Source organism: Labeo rohita, chromosome 17 (assembly GCF_022985175.1).
Source record: "Labeo rohita strain BAU-BD-2019 chromosome 17, IGBB_LRoh.1.0, whole genome shotgun sequence".
Classification (NCBI taxonomy): Eukaryota; Metazoa; Chordata; class Actinopteri; order Cypriniformes; family Cyprinidae; genus Labeo; species Labeo rohita.
In genome coordinates, this window is record NC_066885.1 from 22,485,656 (window position 1) to 22,508,065 (window position 22,410).

The window sequence follows — 22,410 nt, forward strand, 5'->3', positions numbered from 1 at the left end:
GCCTCATCACCTGACTCACCGAGTGACAGAGCCGTGACTCAGGGCTGTTTGTTACCGAAAACTGTCTGAGAAGATTTAAGGAAAGGTTTGAGGGGTCAAGGGTCAGGGCTGCTCACATCTGCAAGGTCTTGTTGGGGGCTGAGAAAGCGACTTGGGGTTTTCTGAAAGTGTCAGCTGTCAGAAATGGGGATGATAAAGGGGCAGATAACACACTGATCTGGCCTGTCTCAGACAGCTGACACAGCTCACGCTCACAGCCACAAGGCCACTGCAGTGGAGAACAACACTGTGTGGCTGTTTGTCTCTCTGAGCCATTGGCGTGAGGGTGACCTGTTTGAATTAAAAAAAAAAAGGAATTCTCATATTGTGCAGTTTTTGACATGGCTGTTTGAATAATTTTTCTTTTTTTCTCTGTTTTTTTCTTCTGTATTCTGTTTTCCATTAATTTGCTGCATTCCATTCCATAATGGTTTCATTACATTTTATTTTTTAAAAAAGCATCTCTAATTGATTTAATTTGAAAATATATGTATTTATTTATTTAGAAATACTGTGTGTATTTATTTTATTTTTTTCCTGGTACATATTTGTTAAAAAATAAAGTTGTAATAATAATTTTAGTAGTAGTTATACTATAATTACATAAAGTAATGTGCTTCTGTTGCAATTTCTTGAAGTTAAACCAAACTTTTATTTTGACGGGTTGCGCATCTGGGCCATTCATTCACACAGACACACGCAGAACATGCAGGATTCATATTTAAGTAGTCTTTTTGTTTGTGGCTTAATATTCACAGACGCTAGTCCATATCGCAATTTAAGTATACAGACCTTCTTTCGGTTTATTCATCTAATATTGTTTTGGTTTTTAAGTGCATTTTGGATGGTTACTGGCCCAAGTCTAAAGAGTGTAACTAGGTCTGCATGATTTGGCTGGAAATGTTTCAGGTTTTTCATTATCTTCAAACTGAGATACTGAAAACACTGGATCATGAGAAATTTCCTAAAGTCCTAAGTCTGTTCCCTTAGTAATATCACCTCTCTCCTCAAGCCACGTCATTTAAAGTATCATTCATGCTTGTAGCCCAGGGCTGAAAAAAGTTTATGTAACCCTAACCTTTAGTACTTAAGGTTAGGGTTACATAAAATATCCTTAGTTGTGGAAAACTTCTCTAAGTGTTGCTCTCTCTTTTCCAGGTGTGGCTCTCTGTCTGGAGCTGCTACTGACCTCAGCCCTGCTGTCATGGCCTCAGCCCTCACACCATGCAGAAAGCACCCCTCCTAACCCTTATACCTCACACACACTCACACCACACATCACCACACACACGCACAGCCATGATGACCACCTCCCACATGAACGGATATGTGACCGAGTCAGACAGCGGGGGAGGGAGCGGCGGAGGCACTGACTTTCTGGAGGAGGTCGTGCAGAGACACAGGGAGATGGCGGTCGACTGTCCCAGCGAACTGGGTGCCCGCACCCTGCCCGTCAGACGCAGCGCTCAGCTGGAAAGGATCCGGCAGCAGCAGGAGGACCGCAGGAGGCGGGAGGAAGAAGGCCGCAACCGACAGGAACTTGACCTTAACTCGTCCATGCGCCTCAAGAAACTCTCACAGAATCCCAAAGTGGGCATCGATAACCCCACCTTCGAGCAAATGGAAGGTCCGGGTGGCTCCATAGGTGGTCTGCAAAGCCTCACCGCACCACCAACTCTACTAGGTGGGTGTTATAAACTGCTAATAGGCATTGTTTCTAAAGATTGCTGCAATAAACCCACCCATGACATGTGCAGAGCAACCAGGAGTGTTGTTAGTTTCAAAGCCATTGTTTAGTGAGTTAAGCCTACACATTGAGTCATGGTGATCCTGTACGAGTTTCAATCTGGCTTGCAACATATTTCATTTTCAGTCCTGTTTTCTTCTCCACATTGTTTCTGTCTTTACTCCAATAGTGATAGACTTTTACTTTGTTTAAAAATTTCTTCTCTTCCCTGTCAGTTTTCGATGTGCGTTCACAGTACCACGACTATTTGAAATAAAGCTAAAATAAATAAAAATATTAGATAAAAATCTTAAAAATAAAATAAAAATTGGAGACTTTTAGTTTAGTTAAGTTGAAGTACTAAAACTAGAAATGAAATAAAACTAAGTTAAAGCTAGAAACATTAAAAACTAAAATAAATAAATAAATAAAAAATGAAAAAAAAAAATCAGTTAAAAATAAAAATAAATTAATAAAATAATAAAATAAAAATAAAAGCTAATTCTAAATGTTAATAAATATTATAATATTATATAAATAATACTAAAATATAAAAACATTATAATTTAAAACAGTGCATGATATGTAATGAGATTCAGGGAAATTTCAGTCTGAAATTTGATCAAAAATTAGCCTTCCCTTTACAAGGTAATATTTGACTCTTTAAAGTGATTTACAGGGGAATTTTGTTTTTACCTTTGTAATGCCATTTTTCTCACTTTATTCAAAGTATGTGTTATATAAGCTTTTTAAAATTTCTAGTTAAAACAACAGAAGAAGAATAAGAACAAGTAGAATAATAATAAGTTACCAATTAAATGAAATCAGTATTAACAAAATTAATTTGTACTACAGAGGTGGCACAGAAGGACACAAAAGTGGCTTGTTGTTTAAAAATGTTTAATGAGGCTCAGAGGTGGCATGAGTACAGTCAAATTCATAAATTCATGTTGAGATTAATGGTTTAAATATAAAATGAATATAGAAATTATTTAAATAACTGCAAAGATACTTTAAAAAAGAAACTGAAACTGCCAGTTTTAATCATTCATTAATTTGTTTCATTCAAATGGCTGATTCATTCAGGTATAAAGTATTATAAATGGGAAATTGAATCAGTGACTCGCTAGATTTATTTAAAAACACACGTTCATGCAGTGAAACACCGCTGTGAATGGAGATGCACAGTGGTTCAGTTGTGACTTGTTTCAAACTCATTTTGATGACGAAATAGAGCAAAATCAGGCCAAAGTGTTTTAGCCAGGCAATGTAAGTCACTTAATATTACCTTTTTGTTTATTTAACTGTTGTATTAAATCAATATCTCATTTAGAAACTCCCTTAATAATCTTTAAAAGCTGTCACTTAGTTCATTGCGATCTCACAAAGTTCCATTATAATCAACAAAGCTCTTTACACTGCACAATCAATCTTTTATTTACACTCTCTCTACACTTTATGAAGGAATTCGTGAGATGTCTGTGATGCATTTCTCAACGCTGCAAAAAAGAACATAAAAACCTTTGAAGCTCCCCTCAGTGAAAACACAAATATGCTGATCGGTTCAGTCGCACTGGTGCTCCTAGATATTTTTTCATAGTCGCACGCAGCAGTTTTCAGTCATAAATGCGACTGAAATGGTCTCACTTTAGAGCCCTGACATTTAGACTTATAAAGTGACCAACAAAAAAAACAATTATTAACCATTAATTTCCACAATCGTATGACAAAAAGTGACAAAATGGCACAAATGGTTATGGAAATGTGAGGCTGAAACTGATTCAGGGGAACTGAAGGGCACTTGACTGCTAAAATCAGCATGCATGAGTGAAGTCATTCTTAGAGGAGGCAAAGAGCCGTGTTACTGATGACTAAGAGTGTTCAAGAGCCAAAGAGCCACTGGACTTGAAACTAAATGAGGACAAAAGTCCATTTATATGCCCCATTATTTTAATATCTTTTTAGCTCATTTTTTAAATCTGTTTTTCACCTTTCTTTGCTTTCCTCACACCACAACCTCTTAGTCTTTCTCTTTAGTTACTCCCAACATGAAGTCTTTCACTAGTTTAATCCATTAGATTGGACAGACACACACATGCTTAGCTCCTCCAGTAAATTCTTTGGTTTGAATAGATCTCTATTAAGGGGAAATCCAGAATGCATGGCATGGATGAACGTTACTGTGCAAATGAGAGGGGCACTGCTGAAAGTCATGGCCGAGGGATGTGTGTGAGTGGAATTCCTTAGGGAGGGAGAAGAGGACCCTCTGAGGGGGAGGTTAATTAAAAAGCCTTTTATGAAACATTCTGACCCAGACCACTCTTGCTGTACTGTTTTCGGTTTTTCTTTTTTGTTTGCGTGCCAGTTTGTCTCTCTGCATTGTTTGTTACGCTCTCCCTACGTTGTTTTTAGACAGTCTAAAACTCTAAAGTGTGCATAAATTATATCCCGTCAAGAACAAAGCAAAGGCAACACTTAAGATATTTAATTTGCCCACTAGTACCTCTATTAGCCACCCACTTAGACATTACACACACCACACAAGGAAAACACACCCACATGTCTCACTCCTATTGTGTCCCGACATTCTCTCATTGTGTAGTTAGACACTATAAAGGAGAATTACAGCATAGCTGAAACTTGGTTAGTCAAGGACAACGCTAGAATAGCTGAATTACATCTGTGATTTGCAAATGTTGTGCGTTGAACAATAAAAATGCTCAGTGGGGGAGGCCATGTCATCAGTTTTCCGGGTGAATGATTCAGAGGTATGTACTGCTGTTCCTCTGTGAAGTTACTGTTTCTTCTGTTTTTACAGACAGGGTGTTTTTGAGATACATCAGTGATCTGCAAGCATACTTATGGGTTGTGTTTGTGCTTTCAGAGCTGGAGGACCTGTTGATGTCCCTCAAGCAGGTGCAGCATAGTTTGAATGACTCTCAGAGTCAAGAGGACATCGAGCTGGTTCTACAGCTGGTCCAGAAGCCTGACTTCCAGAAAGCCTTCAACATTCACAACGCCGTGGCCCACTATATGAACCGGCCCAGCCCTCCCTACCCCCTGACGGACCACGCACAGAGCCTCGCACAAGAGGTGAGCAGCACTTGTTATATATGTGGATGCATACATGCATGGGCGTCGGAACCATTGAATGTGGGTGGGACAGGACCCACCCACTTTTGAAGAGCAATTATATTGGACCCACCCACTTTTACCGTCTCTAATTGGGCAAATATGGCTATGTTCACACTTGGCATCTTTTTTCAAACTGGCAGCATCTGTTTTACATTATAATCCTATGGAGTAAACCGTCTTTTCAAAAAAGTCATCAGCGTTTTTTTTAAACGCCACCGCCGGCGTCTTTTTCTGCAGCTCAGAGCGTCTTTTCTGAAAAAAGTTCAGCTTTTCTGAAAGAAATGCCTATGTCAAGCGCCTTTTTAACAGCTGACCAATGACAAGCGAGTAGCCAGAACTGATGTTCCATAACAACAAGAACAACAAGAAAAAATGGAGACGGTGCCAGTTGATAGGCTTTTCAAGGCTATCGGAGCCGCGCGTCGGTATTTGAAGTTAACATGAACGGCGCTGCGATTCGGGCGTCCCTTTTTCCAGTCTCGTCTCGCAGATCCTTCCCGATCCCGTCCCCCTCTCTCTCTCTCTCTCTCTCTCTCCCACTTCGCTTCCTGTGTAAATACTGCCCTATAAAGTAAAGGGGGAAAAATGCAAAAAGATAAAAAATTAAACACCAGCGCAAGAGCGAGCTTTCTCTTTTCTCGAGATTCATAGGATTGCAGCTGTTGTTATAGCAACAAAAGACGCCCTCGGCTGCAACGCTGCCAGATGTTTTTTTTTTACTAAAAAAGCGCAACTTTTTCTTGTCAAAAAAGAAGCCAAATGTGAACATGGCCTATGTCTGCGCACTTTTTACAGCACCATCAGTCAAATCCATTCCACATGACGAATGCGTTAATAGAGTTAGCTCCATGCTCACACGTATGAACAGGCAGCATCTGGGGTGGAGGAGTGGACGGAGCTGGCACATCAGGTGCAATTATCAAACATTTCAAAGGAAGTGGGTGCCACCGCATCGCTAACTGTTGGCTGACTGTATTTTATTATGATAATGAAAAGGCTGCATTTTCAAATTAGCAATGCTTAACTGTGTATGCGCGTGCAGCACCATCGCAATCGTCTAATTTTTTTAACATTGAAAATGACTCCTTCTAGTCATACAGATAATCGAAACTGTTAACGGTTTGTTTATATTTGTGTACATTCACAATAAAAACAAATCTTTGTGTATTTGGAAAATAAAGAAAAATAGGATGCCGCTTTCAACCGTCTTCCTTTCGCGCAGCACAAAAATGAATCAAAACTCTGCATACTAGCTACTTTTTGCACGGTTTTTTTTCGTTTGTTTTAAGTAAAAATATTTATCATATAGGCCTATTCATTCATTATAGCCTAGCTTTATTATGTTTATCTCCATTCACAGAAGTGATGCAGGTGCGTGCTGTGATGCGTCCATGTGAATCCTCATGTTCTGTTGTTTGCTAAAACAAAAAAATAATCCATGGAAAACAAATTTTGGTATTTTTAACAAGCACAGACACTTATCCTTTCTAGAGGGAATCTTCAGGCACTTCACGATCCAATCCGATTCTGGGAGTCACAATCCAAAACGATTCTTGATTTAATTTTTTTTCCACAATTCTTCTGGTGTGCAAATACATCTTTACAACCTTACATTTTAACCAAAATGGCAGTTTCTTTGCTTTTTGTTTATAGTTGCAATCTCTGTATGTTAAAGTAGGGGTGTGAATCTTCACTGGTTTCATGATTCTATTCAATTACAGTTTTCATTATCAACTCAATATCATTATGCATCACATTCTCAGTTTTCAATATTACTGCACATGGCTACATTTTCATATAAATTTTAAATTTATTTTGTGCAAACTTTATTTTTTATTATATAAACAGGCTACTTTTTAAAACAATTACTTATTTAAAATAAGTGTTCTTTAAGTATCCGAAAGTTTTCAGATAATAGTTACAGGTTTTTCTTTTTTCCTCAGCATTATTGCGTTTGATTATTACTGATGAGATCTTAGACAGTGACAGCTTTAACAGACTGTATTCACACTAATACACAGATCTATTTCAATATATATCAGTTGTTTTGTCCTGCTCTGAAAACATACCTGTGTGAACATCAATTTTGTATAAAAGTATTAAAAAATAAAAGTGCATTTAACCGCAGCCACAATCGATCTTTAGGACAACAAACACAAAGCGCACTTCAAAGTCCGTCAGTATGTGAGTTTCATGCATCTAATAGTACTGCATTCCAAGCGGCATTAATGATAGCATATCTAAAGTAAAACACAGCGGGTGGAAGCACACACTGTCAAGCAATGCGCACGTGTCTAGTGGCTTTCACACCGAACACGGAAAGCGCTACGCTATGAAATCCATTAATTTCAATTACTTGCACCGCGCATGGATGGTTTGTTTTTGTCGACCAAAGCGCATGCGCAGCGGAGCGAACCACTGGCGCACAAAGCCAAAGTTCAGAATAGTTGAACTCAGCGGCCTGCACAGCGCTTTCCATGTTCTATGTGAAAGCCACTTTACAGCAAAAATTCTGTGCAGTGAAGCCCACCATGTCTCTACCGCGCACTTGTGCCACATGCGGGGAAAAAAAAAACAACAAGCTCAGAATCAATTCTGAAATACTCAGAATCGTTGAAGAGAGAATCGCAATGCATCGGAGAATCGATTTTTTTTTTTTTTTTTAGAATTAATTTGTCAAATAATTATGGACATAGTGAGCATAAAATTCAAAAAATAAATAAATAAAATAAAATAGAGAAAATCCTAACGTATTTTTTTTATATGCAACTTGAAAGTTGCAATGGGTATTTTTAACCCACCCTCAAGGATGCATGAAGAGCTGTAAGACAGGAACTCCCTTGTAGCTGTGAAGCACAACAACTTCAGACCTGATTTGATGTTTATCATTTGCACTTTGTTACTGTTTTTAGAAGCTCTGTTAAAGGTGAAGTGACACTTTGCCAAATGTGTCTTATTGTTGAATATTCATTTGTTGATACTGCTATTGCATTGTTTAAATATGTGAACCCTAAAAATCAGTAACATCAAAAAACAATTGAGGACAAGAGGATTTTGAGTATTCAGTGGTTAACAACAACAAAAGGGCAATTAGCAGACTGGGTAATAGGGGAGCATCTGCGTTTGTGTATTAATGGCACTTAGTAATGGACTGTTCAAACTGGAGGAGAGTGTTTGCATGGGAATAATACTTAATTTTCTTTTAAATAATTCTGTTGGACTTCAATAATTCAGTAAGATTCAGTTCAATATTATAGTCATTTGACAGTCACAAGCTGTCAGCGCATTTCTGCATGTAGGTGCATGTCTGTTGTGGGTATCAACAAGTGTTTGGTAAAGTTGACGGAACATTTCTGAAGTGATTAGTTAACACACCCCACCCAGCTCTTTTCTCTAAAGTGATTACACCACTCTCACACCTGGTTAATCATCTTTGATGCATATTATCAACATACCTGTAACCAGAAATTAAAAAAAACTAAAAAAACAGGTACATTAACAACAGTCTGTTCATAACAGTATAATTAAGTTGTGTCAGTGCCATGTGAGTAATCATAGGAACTTACGTCATGACTGCAAGTTGGCTGATGGCACCACACATTTATAATTCTGAGTAAAGGACAGTTCAGAAGATCTGACATTTTATAGCTGTCCAAATGAATCCGATTTACGGTGAAAAGGCTCTTTAGTTGGAGTCAGTGTTGTGTGAAGTGCTAATGAGAGCCTGATAAACTCATGGTTGTTGTTTTTGGTTCTCTCACTCCGTGAAGGACAATAGCAGACAGAGAGTTGCTCTGTCTTCCACATTCATTAAGACCCAGATCCACTGACCTGTGCTGGGCTCTCACAGTAATACCCTCTCTCACGGGACAGGTTACCAGAGCCAGTGTGTGGACTGCCTTTTCAAACGTGGGCATATCCCATCCAGAGCTCCTAAAAATTACCCCCTTATTTTCTCAGAAATGCTGTCCAAAATGGACATGTTCTCCATCTGTAACTGATTTGAACTTGCAGAGGTTTTGGAAATGATCCTACAGTTTCAAATCGCTGTATTCCACCAAGACCCCATTGCTCTGACCCCTTGATATAAAGCTGTACTTTGTGTTTACAAAAACCTAAAGGAATCTTGCTGAAATCCGGAGCCCTACTTTCTAGTACAATCTGAAAGCAAACAACATCATTCCCTTTTAGTGTCGTGCATAAATCATATGGATTATATCTCATTCCTTTGCCACAATGTGATTTCCCTAATGTGACCTTTCAACGTAAAACTGAATATTTATAGGGAATTAATGAAAAACTGGACTTGATTTCATCCATCAGGATTTCTTTAGTTCTTAAAAGTAGGCTGTGATATTTTTGGTTAATATTTTTTCACATTTGTCAGCAGAAAAAAGTCATTTCGGAAGCAGAGAAAGTTGTTACGTTTTGATGATGCTGTGAAATCTATAATTTTTTAATCTTTATACTATGCCCTGATGATTCATCATGCATAATAAGAACAGGGACATTTATTAAGAAAGGGAACACCAACAGTTTTAATTTCATAATATATCTGTGAAATCACAAATATGAACTAGTGCTCAAAAGTATGGGGTCAGCACTTTTTTTTTTCTTTTTTTTTTTTTTTTTTTTTTTTTAAATGAAGTTAATACTTTCAGCTTTGCTGTCACATGAATAACTTACATTTTAAAATCAGTAAAAATAGAATAGAGTAATTAATATTTAATATTAATAAATATAATTATAAATGTATATTATAATATAATATACACTACCAGTCAAAAGGTTTTGAACTGTAAGATTTTTAATATATTCTTTAAAAGTATCTTCTGCTTACTAAGCCTGCATTTATTTGATCTGAAGTACAGCAAAAATAGTACATTTATTATCTTTAGAATAATTTCTCCAGTCACATGATCCTTTAGAATTCTTGCTGTTAAAAAACTTTTGAGTGGTAGTGTAAATATATGTGTATATTTGTATATGTGTATGTGTGTATATATGTGTGTGTGTGTGTGTGTGTGTATATATATATATATATATATATATATATATATATATATAATTATATAATTAATATAAATATTAATTTTAGTGCTTTATTTATTATTTATATTTATTTTACTGTTTTACCACATTTTTGATCAAATAAATGCAGCCTTAATAAGCATAAGAGACTTCAAAAACATGAAAAAAAACTTCTGATTAGTAGTTTATATCATAAAATTGAAATACATTTTGTCAAAGGTGATAAAATAAAATTCAGCACTTTCTTATACAGTAATTTAATGCATGCTAAATGTATTAGTGTTGTTATAGTATTATAATGACCTGTTGTTGAATCTCTCCTCACAGGTGGAGGTCATGATGCACAACAGCTCGCAGAAGGAAGGACTTGAGCTAAGCACCCTGCTTAAAACGCCTCACATGCAGGTCTGTCTCTATCACATGCACACACATCCTCACATTCCCCCATGTCTCCTTTGTGTAGCTGTGCTGATGCCCACAGCTGTGATCACAATCTCTGTCCAAGAGCCTGAGCTCTTTTGAACTCTATAACATGACGTTGAGGTCAGACTCATGTCTACTCTGTAGAACTCAGTGGCTTTCATCCTGAATATAACTCATCATCTATGGCTCTCTATATCCTCCAGGCACTCATGATGGCCCATGACAGTGTGGCTGAACAAGAGATGCAGCTGGAGCCTCTTGTTCCTTCTGTCAATCAAAGTGAGACTCTCACCCAGTGGGGCGGGGAGACTGTCAAAATCGTGCGGATTGAGAAAGCAAAGGACATCCCATTGGTGAGGATGTTCTTTCATTGCTTTTCCTTAGAATATTATCCACTTCTTGCTATCTGATTTGTAATTTAGCTTAATATGCACATGTGTATTTATGCAGGGAGCAACTGTTCGAAACGATATGGACAGCGTAATCATCAGCCGCATCGTGAAAGGAGGGGCAGCAGAACGCAGTGGCCTTCTGCATGAAGGAGACGAGATCCTGGAGATCAATGGTGTGGAAATCCGTGGCAAAGATGTCAACGAAGTCTTCGACATCCTGGTAATTAATTTTAGAGAAGGATGGCTAGAAAAAAAGAGGATAAAGTCTGTGTTTTATAATAAAACACCTAAGAGTTTAGGTATTTAAGTACGGAAGTTTCCAAAAACATTCTTGGGCCTCTAAACACTGAATATTGTTGTTTTTCCTTGTTCACAGGCGGACATGCATGGCGTATTGACTTTTGTTCTCATTCCTAGCGCACAGATCAAACCACCTCCTATTAAAGAGACTGTGGTAAGGCCTTCAGTCAGAACTAAATTAAAGGGACAGTTCACCCTAAAATGAAAATTTTGTCCTTAATTACTCACCCTCATGTCATTCCAAACATGTAAGACTTCTCTTCGGAACACAAATTAAGATATTTTTGATGAAATCCAAAGAAAGGTAGCAAGGACATCGATAAAATAGTCCATGTGACATCAGTTCAGCCATAATGTTAAGAATACTTTTTCTGACCAGCTCCTGTGTCAGCAGCAGCACGTGTATGTGTAACAAGATTACATTATCTCAAAAAAAAATATTTTTTCAGCTTGTTGACATTTTTACAGACTCGAATACTTAACTACTACACAAAGGAACAAAATGTAACCAGCACAATAAATTAGTGCAAATAGTTTTAATGAAGTTCAAATAGTTTTCAGTTTCTACATCTTGGCTACATTTACCCTAGTTTGTTTTAAAATGCATAGCTCAGACAGAATCAACATTTCTATTAATTTTCCACTGATTTACTCAAGCATTAGCTGTAAAAAAAAAAAAAAAAAAAAAAACATTTTAAGCTAATAAACACACAGTTACGACGGTATGTGATTTATATGTGATTTTCATGATATTCTGCCTATTTTCATATTAATACAGAGTGTTTATATGAGAAATGCTAAGCAGATGTAGTGATTAGCTTGATATAATAGGCTACAAATTACATATTTCAGCAACATGGACAAAACACACATTAGACTGCAATCGGAAGTTATTACAAACACTCGATGGTGATTTAAAGTGAGTAAAAGTGGAATATAAATCTTATTTATTGCCTTATGTAGCATGATGCTACAGTGTGGATGAATGGTCACGTAACACACAATTTCGGTCGTGTAGTTTGGACAATCTTTTCGGAAATGCAGTGCAAAAGCCAGTATGGACGAGAATACATCTCTGGGTGTAACCGGCATAAAGTAGTAGGTGTGTTCGTGTTGACGCGGTGCTGTGCTGACCGATTGGTGTATGACATCAAAGTACTGCAAGAGCTATAGAGAATAGGCTGCTCCATATGCTTTCGAATTGCTCTCGCTGTACTCTGATGTCAAACACAGATCGATCTGTGCAGTGCCGCTTCGATTCTAACGCATCTGGTGCAGCATGCTTAGTGACTCATTAACGCTGACAAGATTAATCCCTTAGATATTGAAGTTTGGTACAGAACGACAAGATGTTTTTCAGTGCTCGATAGTATTGAGGCAATTTGGGTGGTGCCTAAAAAGTATCGAACATGATAACCAACCCTAGTCGTTATTGTGCGCTGACACAGACTGACACAAAAGAGAAGAAATTGTTGAATAAAGTCATTATTTTTGTTTTCTTTGCGCACAAAAATTATTCTCGTAGCTTCATAAAAATTGAGGTTGAATCACTGATTTCACATGGACTGTTTTATCAATTTTCTTACTACCTTTCTGGGCCTGGAAACGTTTCAGTTGCAGGGTCAGAAAGCTCTTGGATTTCATCAAAAATATCTTCATTTGTGTTCCGAACATGAACGAAGGTTTTACGGGTTTGAAACGACATGAGGGGAATAATTTTTAGATGAACTAACCCTGTGATTACTGCTCGAATAAAGCGCTTCATTAATACAACTAATCATATCCCTGTATTCACTCAGATGCATGTGAAGGCACATTTTGACTACGACCCCTCAGATGACCCCTACGTTCCGTGTCGAGAGCTCGGCCTGTGCTTTCAGAAGGGAGATATCCTCCACATAATCAGCCAAGACGACCCCAACTGGTGGCAGGCCTACAGAGATGGGGATGAAGACAACCAGCCTCTTGCTGGCCTGGTCCCTGGTACTGTATCTCACATGTTATGCTATGGATCCAAATTTGTATTTAAATATATCTGCCTAATTTTTTAACATTAAGATTCACACTTACATGTGTTGTTCTCATCTGATTGTCCAGGCAAAAGTTTCCAGCAGCAGAGAGAGGCAATGAAGCAAACCATAGAGGAGGATAAAGAGCCTGAGAAATCAGGTTGGGATCGCAGAGCTTGTGCACACTATTACGGACATACATGCATAGTGTTTAATTCTCATTAACACCCATCTTCTTTTGACAGGAAAACTTTGGTGTGCAAAAAAGAACAAGAAGAAGCGAAAGAAGGTGCAATACAATGCTAATAAAAATGATGGTGAGTCTCCACAGACAAATACTTGAATGAACATGCTGAGGGGTCACTACACACCCGTGATGACTTTTTATTGTGTGCTTCACAAAAATTTAAGTGTAACAGCAATATTTTATACAGCAGACATTTAATCCTAAAGTACTCTTCAGTTTGGATGTTAACAGTTAATGTATAGCCATTGTTGAGTTCCACATTGTTGTAGTTGTTCCATCTCATCCATTTCTTCTTGTTCTGCAGACTTTGATAACGAGGAGATTCTTACATATGAAGAAATGGCACTATATCACCAGCCAGCCAATCGCAAGCGGCCCATCGCTCTCATCGGCCCACCAAACTGTGGTCAAAATGAGCTCAGACAAAGACTGCTATCCAGTGAGCCAGACAGATTTGCTGGTGCCGTTCCTCGTAAGTATCAGAAAACACAGTGTTTATCAGCCCGTGTTACTCTGTAATGTCCTGAGCAACAAACTCTCTTTGCCGCAGACACCACACGAAGCCGTCGTGATATCGAGGTGAATGGCCGCGATTATCACTTTGTGACCCGTCAGGCCTTTGAGATGGACTCTGCGGCAGGGAAGTTCATAGAGTCTGGAGAGTTTGAAAAGAACCTCTACGGCACCAGCACAGACTCAGTCCGACAAGTCATCAACACGGGCAAAATCTGCCTTCTCTGCGTACACACTCAGGTGAGACTGACCACTTAGAACACCTTTCAAACAACTTCCCTAGGACAGAGGTGACCAGTTGTGTTTGTGAAGACCACTTTACTGCAGAGTTGGACACTTCTAGTGGTCTTGGATTGGCTGGTTCAGGTGTGTTTAAGTAGGAAGGTGGCCTCCAGGAACACATCTCTGCCCTTAGCATTTTGGCAGCAAATTTTGCAATCCAAGTACCACATGCGTTTTCTTGAGGATTGTTGTTATTAATTTCTTCTTTCTTTTTAGTCTTTAAAGGTGTTGCGCAGCTCGGACCTCAAGCCCTACATAATCTTCATTGCTCCTCCATCCCAGGAGCGATTGAGAGCCCTTTTAGCTAAAGACAACAAAAATCCAAAGGTAAACATCAGCCCTGAAAGATCAACTCTGTTGACATAGACCATGTTTTTGCATTCCACTGTGCCGATTTTCCATTGTTTTTCTATGTAAACTTGTGATAGATAGACATCTTAGGCTGTTGTGCTTGAGTGTCATGTATGACAGTGCTCAAACTTTTAACCCTTGTGCTGTGCTGAAAATTCTTTAAAGGGAACCCTAGGTATTAAGACTTATATGGCTTAATATAATCTAAATGATGTCTCTTACTGATATATGTAGTAGAAAACCCATGAAAGGTATATATTTAAAAACATCCACATCATTTTATACATATTTTGGATATAGATGCACCAATTGGCCGGCCAGGGACCGGAATTAGCTATTTTTTTTGTACATTTTTTTTCATTTTGACTTCACACTTACGGCTTGCCAGATGAATGTGTGAGAGACACTTGTGTAAAAATCAAAGCAAATGAGCGCAACAGCTCCCACAGAAAGTTATAGCCTAGATGCATAGTGTGGTAGAAAAAAAAAAGTACAATAAATAATTTAGGTGAGCAACATTGCACGACATTTCCCTGAATATCAATGCGACTGCAATGTGACACTGATTTTATACAGCAGTAGTTCAATAAACAAAAAGTTAAAATTACGTTACTTAAGTGAATTGTAATGTTTAATAATTTTTTTTTATGTAAATATATTTTTTATGTTTCTTTTTTTTTGTTTGTTTTTTTTTTGCATTGAAAAAAAAGTATTGTTTGTGTGTGTGTGTGTGTGTGTGTGTGTGTGTGTATATATATATATATATATATATATATATATATATATATATATATAATATATTAGGGCTGTCTAATTACATGATGTGTCGATTCATATTTTTTTATTTGATTCAGCATAAACTTTATTCAGCATAAACTTTATAGGCTGCAACGGCCTCACGTGAACTGTGGAACATAAATGAAGATCGTTTCAGAAATATCTCAGTATTTTTTGTTTATATAATGAAAGTCATTTTGTTTTTTAAATGAAATTATACCCTAAATAAGAAACTAAATCTGCCAGCAGGTAGCGGTAAGTCAATCTTAATGAGTCATTCACACAATTGGTTAAAAACGCGGATTCATTTAGAAACTAACAATCGCTGTGCTGCTTAGAGACCGGTAACAATTCTGCTGTGGCTTCAAAGGTATTATTGTTCTCTGCAAAACTGAGCAAAAACACATAATATAATGTTTAAAATAAAACAATACCAACTTTTTATTTACTGAACTGTTGTATAAAATCACATTTAAGATTTTGATAAATCAGCACTCATGCACTATATATATATATATATATATATATAAGAAAATCTAAATCTGTATTGGCAGATCACACATCGGATTCGTCCAAAAAAATTTCTAATACTCAAGGTTAATTTGGTGTTCACAGTCAAAAAATGCCAGCCTTTCTAAAAATGTCTTGCAGATCTCTCTTTATGCTATATCATCACAAAATCTTAGATTTAATCTGTTTGTCAGCTTGATTTCTTTCAATTATGGATATAGGCCTCATTGATCTGAGCTTATGTACCTTGGTTTTGGAGTTTAAAAGAAATTGGGGCAATTTTCACTCAAAAACAGAGGTGCAAATGCTCAGATTGAGGCCTACGAATAATCAGTTCCAAAAAGGAGTGGTTTTACCCTGTGTGAGTGAAGTCAGGAAGTTTTAGTCCACTGCAATAAGATTTAACGAGCATTTTAGGAAAAATAAAATCATTGCTGGGTCAAAATGACCAGAACACAGTCCTTTGGTCTACAAATCCGCTCCCTTTCTCATGGTTTCACACGCTTTCTGTTCTTCCTTCTCATTTCAGCCTGAGGAGCTGAGAGACATCATCGAGAAGGCCCGTGAGATGGAGCAGAACTACGGCCACCTGTTTGACGCCGCCATCGTCAACACCGACCTAGACAAGGCCTACCAGGAGCTCCTGCGTCTCATCAACAAACTAGACACTGAACCTCAGTGGGTCCCCTCATCCTGGCTGCGCTGAGATGAAACCCGCTCACAGCGACCCCTCCACAGACGGGTGTAAATGAAGAGCAGACTGGTTGTGAACCGCACACTCTCAGCTTCCATAGAGTTGACTGCAGGCCGCTGTTTTTACACTACAGGATTCAACACTAGATAAGGACACTACGCCCCCCTCAGACCTCGCCAGAAGTGTCTGTATGCACTGCGCTGTCAGCAGGCTGAGGGAATAAGAGTTTTTAATGTCATAACTCGTTCGGTCAAGGTGTGTTTTTGAGTCCGGTTACCCACATTCCAACGAGAGAGTTACCAGCACTTGGTGCAGCAGTAGAATTAGGGCTTCTGTACTGCTTTTGATAACTATTTATGATTGTAAATATTCTATATGTATTTTTAAAGAAGTTTTTTTGGAGGAGGGTTTACGTTGCGGGAAATCATTCACCATTTTAAAAGTCCAATGAGATATTAAGACTCAAATAGTTCAGGTTCACTGACATTATTAATGGACAAAGACCATACACTCTGTTCTCTCCTCTTTCACCCTGAAACTCTGATGTACAATGTTACTAGAGCATCCAGCAGAGTTCAGTGCTCGTCTGAACAACTCTTTCAAGCTTACAAGACACTAAAAGGGATAAACGTCAAAGTGACTGATGCCTTCTATCCCTGTGACGCTGCCTCAGTGTTCCTATGGCAAGCAATACTGTGATTATGACAGAGCTTAATAGTACACTTCAGGTTTTTCGAGAGTTTGCAAGGCCACATCTGAACGTAGCTGCACGATGCAAGTGGCTAAATGTAAGTCTATGCTCTCTGTCTCAGTATTCACATGCACTTCCAGCTCTCAGAAGTGTAACCAGTATTGTAAACAGTATTTTATAGCAATACAGTGAGGTTCACCATCTGAGCGTCAGCACGGCCTAGTCTTAGTCAATGCTTCTGCACAATTTAAAATGTATGATTTGTTTTTGATTGGATTTGAAGGTTCTGTGTTGTTTTTACCAATTTCAACATGAGCAAAGGGCTTGTGTGTTAACTTGTGGTAACATTAGGATCTCTTGAAACCTGCCAAGAACATGTCCTGGCCATATTTCACCCAAAAATCACAAAGAAAAAATAAAAAGTCTTGTATATATATATATTTTTCTTTTTGGTTTTGGGGTGTGATCTTACCTGGATATGTTTTAGAGATTTTTTTTTTCCATTGGTTTTTCATGACTTTGGATGATCAAAAGTATGAAACATCAGCTCCATGTTGAGGTGAGATGTGCTGAGTGTATGCTTATGAATGCATGATTTTGGGGTTTATTTGGCCCATAAGTACAAATGCTGGAAGTAAGGAACTCTTGATCTTGATGGACAGAAAGCTGTGTGTGCGTGTGTGTGTGTGTGTGTGTGTGTTTGATTGGTAACGACTCTTTTAAAAGAAGGACTGTCGGTTATTGCAGACAAGTATTATCTCCATAGCTGATTCAAGCACACACTAGAAACAGCTTTATTGAGATTTGCTCTGCAGAACTGTTTTTACTGTTGTTGTTTTTTTCTTTAAGATAATCAATGTGTATTTAGAAAGCAACCTAAATATTTTTTTAATGTACAGAATAGCTCAGCCACTAGGAAACACACACCGTTGAGGTTTTTACTCTTGTGCACTACACTTTGGTTTGTGTTGTGAGCGTGGACGGAGCCAGTAACCCGCTGTGCGACACCTCAGTCTCATGTGATCTAGTTACATGCCAGTCAACTGGAAGTAGGATTAATGAATGTAAAAGAAGAATCAACTTTCCTTCTCAACTGTTTTTGTATGAATTATACAAGTGAATTAAAGCCCAGATTAATAGTGTTTGTCTCCTTTTCTTTGTAGATGAGATGATATGTGTGGATATGTGTGTGCATTGTTTATATATATATATATATATATATATATATATATATACACTACCGTTCAAAAGTTTGGGGTCAGTAAGATTTGTAATAGTCTTTAAAGTAGTCTCTTATGCTCATCAAGGCTGCATTTATTTGATTAAAAAAAAACAAAAAAAAAAAACAGAAATATTGCAAAATGTTTTTACAATATAAAATAATGTTTTTTATTTTAACATACTTTAAAATAGAATTTATTCCTGTGATGAAAAGCTGAATTTTTATCAGCTGTTACTCCAGTCTTAAGTGTCACATGATCCTTCAGAAATCATTCTAATATGCGGATTTATTATTAGAATGATCAGTGTTGGATAATATCAACAGTTGTGCTGCCAAATATTTTTTGGAACCTGTGATTTTTTTTTTTTTTCAGGATTCTTTCATGAATAACAAGTTTAAAAAGTACAGTGTTTATTCAAAATATACATATTTTATAGCAATGTAAATTATTTATTATTAACTTTTAATAAACTTTTAATTATTAACTAAATACATCCTTGGTGAATAAAAGTATTAATTTCTTAAAAAAAAAAATATATATATATATATATATATATATATATACTAACCCCAAACTTTTGAACAGTAGTGTATAGTAGGTGTAACGGTACACAGATATCACGGTTCGGTATGTAATTCGGTTTGGGTGTCACGGTTCAATACAATTTCGGTACAACAGAAAAAAAAAAAAAATCTACTGTGCTAGATTTCTTTTATTTTTAACAGACAGTAATACAAATTACATTTTTTTTTCCCATCTAAATGTGAAAATACTAAATATCAAATTATAATGTTTATAATGTCATATATAGGCTATAAAATCTGCAGTACATATATACATACTATAAAACATACGCGCCCGCCTCACTGTATCACCGTAGGAACGCATTAGCATTTGGATTGTCACTATGAAAATATTATGGAATATTTGGATTTGTGCCGAATGGACGTAGTGCCCGTGACGTCACCCGTAGGTTTCTGAAGAGCATTTTTGAAGCTCTTAGTGGGCGGGAGTCGGCCGTCGCTATCTTAGAATCGTGTCACTGCACGTCACTCCCGGATAATCGAAAATGGGCAATAGGCGGGACGTGGGTGGAGCTGGTTGCTGAAACCAAGCCCGCCTAGCGCGACTGTGGTGACAGCAGCGGCAATCCACCTGTCACTCAAGTGGCCACGCCCTAAATTATGCAGAACTTTAAGGCTTAATATAAATTAAACGGATGAGTTATTAAAAAAAATTCACCCCCTCACAGTTGACATGAAGGGCAAAATTAGCCATATAGACCAAAACCACTTTTTGAACCAGGCTGTAAACATTTGTTTCTGCTGTGAAGTTGGGCATTTTAACATGGGGAGTTTGGGATTGACCCCTTTGCAGCCAGTTTCTAGCGGTCAGTCGATGAATTGCAGTTTTAGTCATTTCCGTGTTGACTTGAAGAGGGAGACCGGGAGGTTGCCGCTTGTTCTGCGCCCCTAATACAGTGTTGGGGAGTAACTAATTACATGTAACGGAATTACGTAATTTAATTACAAAATAAATGTAATTGTAATTAGTTACAGTTACTGAGAAAAACTATGTAATTAAATTACAGTTACTTTTAAAAAATGCCAGTGATTACAAAGGGGATTACATCTGAATTTTTTTTTTTACACACCCACCCCCACTTACAGATTTAACTGACTTCTTTCATAAATTGCATTGACTGCTCTAAAATGAGACAGCAATGTTTCAGGGGTTTAGGACACAGAATAGGACACATGCTTATTCAATAACTTATTTCCTATTTGGGTTTATGCATAAACTTTATTTTTAAGATGTTTTTCCAAGGCATTGTTAGATGCTAGTGTTTACTACCAAAACTGGTATGACTGCACTGTGTCCCTAAAATGTCTAGTTTGAACTTGCCGTTTGCCAGCAACTGATTTCTTCATGGAAGCTTTGCGTTCAAATATTTCAACTCAGTGTTTCGTGTCTAATAATTTTGACACGAAACATCTAAATAATCTATCGAGCAGCTGTGTAATAAGTGAGATAATGTACATTCAGCCAGTTGTTATTGCAAAATAAAGATGTATGTTATCCTTTACTTATTATAATCTTAATTCAAGTGATAAAGGATTTTGAAAGTCTGACAGTGATAAGTGTTGAGTGCTACTGTAAGGTTAACTCTTCCTGGTTTAAATGTTTCAAATGATTAACAGTTGAAAATATTAGAAATTTAGAAAAGTAATCAAAAAGTAATTAAAAGTAATAAGTTACATTACTTTAATAAAGTAATTGAAAAGTTACACTACTTATTACATTTTAAATCAAGTAACTTGTAATCTGTAACCTATTACATTTCCAAAGTATCCTTCCCAACACTGTATATATATATATATATATATATATATATAGTTTATACAGGGATAGATTTAACTTGTTTCTTTCCTTTTTAATTTAAATTAATACATTTATTCAACAAGGATGCACTAAATTGTCAAAAGTGCAGTAAAGACTTTTGCTGTTACAAAAAATAAATAAATACATAAATAAAATAAACAAATGGAGTTCTTTTAAACTTTCTGTTCAGCAAAAATATCACAAAACAATTAAGGGGAGTGACAAAAATAAGAAACCTAAAATTCCCTCTGTAAAACCACTTGACTAGTATGTCAAAAAATGGAAAGGTAATTTTGAAACTGACTCCATCCAGTGTTTAGATTTTTGTACTAGAAATGTATGCAAATTAGTGGATATTTTATTAAACATTTCATTTGCATTTTGCATATTTAAACCTGTCATTTTAGAAAACTTGTATTACGGTTTGTAATTATCAATGTAATCAGTCAACTGGGTAAGGCAATAATTATAAGTTAATTTTTTTACCCTATTTACCTGCAGTGTTTTGCCACAGCTCTTTTCAATCTTTACCACCAAATCAGCATATTAGAATGATTTCTGAAAAATCATGTGACACTAACGACTGAGTAATAATGCTGAAAATTCAGCTTTGCATCACAGAAATAAACTGCATATTAAAACATACATTTAAAGTAGGCTAAAAACATACATTTTAGTAGGCTAAAATTTTGCAGTATTACAATTATTACAATAATATACCATATTACAATATTATGAGTTTTACTGTATTTCAGATTTTATTATTATTATTATTATTATTTAACAACAGCATTGGTTGATTGTTATAACGGGACAAAAAATGCACAAACTCAAATATTTGGTAACACTTAAGTAACACTTTGGTACAATAAGGTTCATTAGTTAACATTAGTTAACTACATTACATTAGTTAACATGAACTAGCCTATGTATGAACAATAGTTCCACAGCATTTATTAATCTTAATGTTAATTTCAGCATTTACTAATACATTATTAATACCAAAAGTTGCCTGTTAACATTAATGCAACTAACATGAACAATGAACGGCTGTATTTTATTAACTAACATTACTGAAGATTAATAAATGGTGTAATAAATGTATTGTTCATTGCTCGTTCATATTAGTTAATACACTAACTAATACCAAATTATACCTTGTTGTAAAGTGTTACTTTTTTTTTTTTTATTGCAAATTCAAATATTACAATAATGAAGATGTAACACGGGGCATACGGACAGCAAAAAAAAAAAAAAAAAAAAAAAAAAAAAAAAACCTCAAAGATGTTGTACAACTGACTCAAGGATTTTAAAAGTTTTAGAAGCCTTTGAGTTCAATGGTTTGGACACATTGTTAAAAGAGGCAAAAAAAGACTTTAAATCAGATGAAAACAACCTAAAGTTAGGTTTACAATGAATAGTTCTGGCTTCATGAAGGTGAAATACCCAGAAGACAAAGCAATAATACAGTACGGACAAGATTACTGTCTTTACAATTAAAGTCAGACAAAAAAATTATAGGTTTTATCATTTCTATCATTTTGTTACAACAAAAAGATATTAACAGGGTAACTCTTGACCAAAAAGACTTGGAGAATGGGCAATGACAAAACAGATATAAAACAGATTCTTCATCAGTATTACAAAATGAAATCATTATAGAATCTGCTAACGTTAGTTTGTTG

At 36.5% G+C, this 22,410-nt stretch overlaps 1 protein-coding gene across 1 annotated transcript in view; it reads left to right on the top strand.

The window, feature by feature from the left end:
• pals1a (protein associated with LIN7 1, MAGUK p55 family member a) overlaps window positions 1-18,261 on the top strand; it is a 34,812-nt gene extending 16,551 nt beyond the window's left edge. The window contains exons 3-15 of the mRNA XM_051133729.1: window positions 1,198-1,723; window positions 4,650-4,858; window positions 10,259-10,336; window positions 10,558-10,707; window positions 10,805-10,966; window positions 11,123-11,200; window positions 12,846-13,029; window positions 13,144-13,215; window positions 13,301-13,372; window positions 13,607-13,774; window positions 13,853-14,055; window positions 14,314-14,424; window positions 16,265-18,261. Of these exons, the coding sequence (XP_050989686.1) occupies window positions 1,264-1,723; window positions 4,650-4,858; window positions 10,259-10,336; window positions 10,558-10,707; window positions 10,805-10,966; window positions 11,123-11,200; window positions 12,846-13,029; window positions 13,144-13,215; window positions 13,301-13,372; window positions 13,607-13,774; window positions 13,853-14,055; window positions 14,314-14,424; window positions 16,265-16,441 (2,124 nt within the window). The 5' untranslated portion in view covers window positions 1,198-1,263 and the 3' untranslated portion in view covers window positions 16,442-18,261. The remainder of the gene's footprint in view (window positions 1-1,197; window positions 1,724-4,649; window positions 4,859-10,258; window positions 10,337-10,557; window positions 10,708-10,804; window positions 10,967-11,122; window positions 11,201-12,845; window positions 13,030-13,143; window positions 13,216-13,300; window positions 13,373-13,606; window positions 13,775-13,852; window positions 14,056-14,313; window positions 14,425-16,264) is intronic.
• The last annotated feature ends 4,149 nt before the right edge of the window (window positions 18,262-22,410 follow it).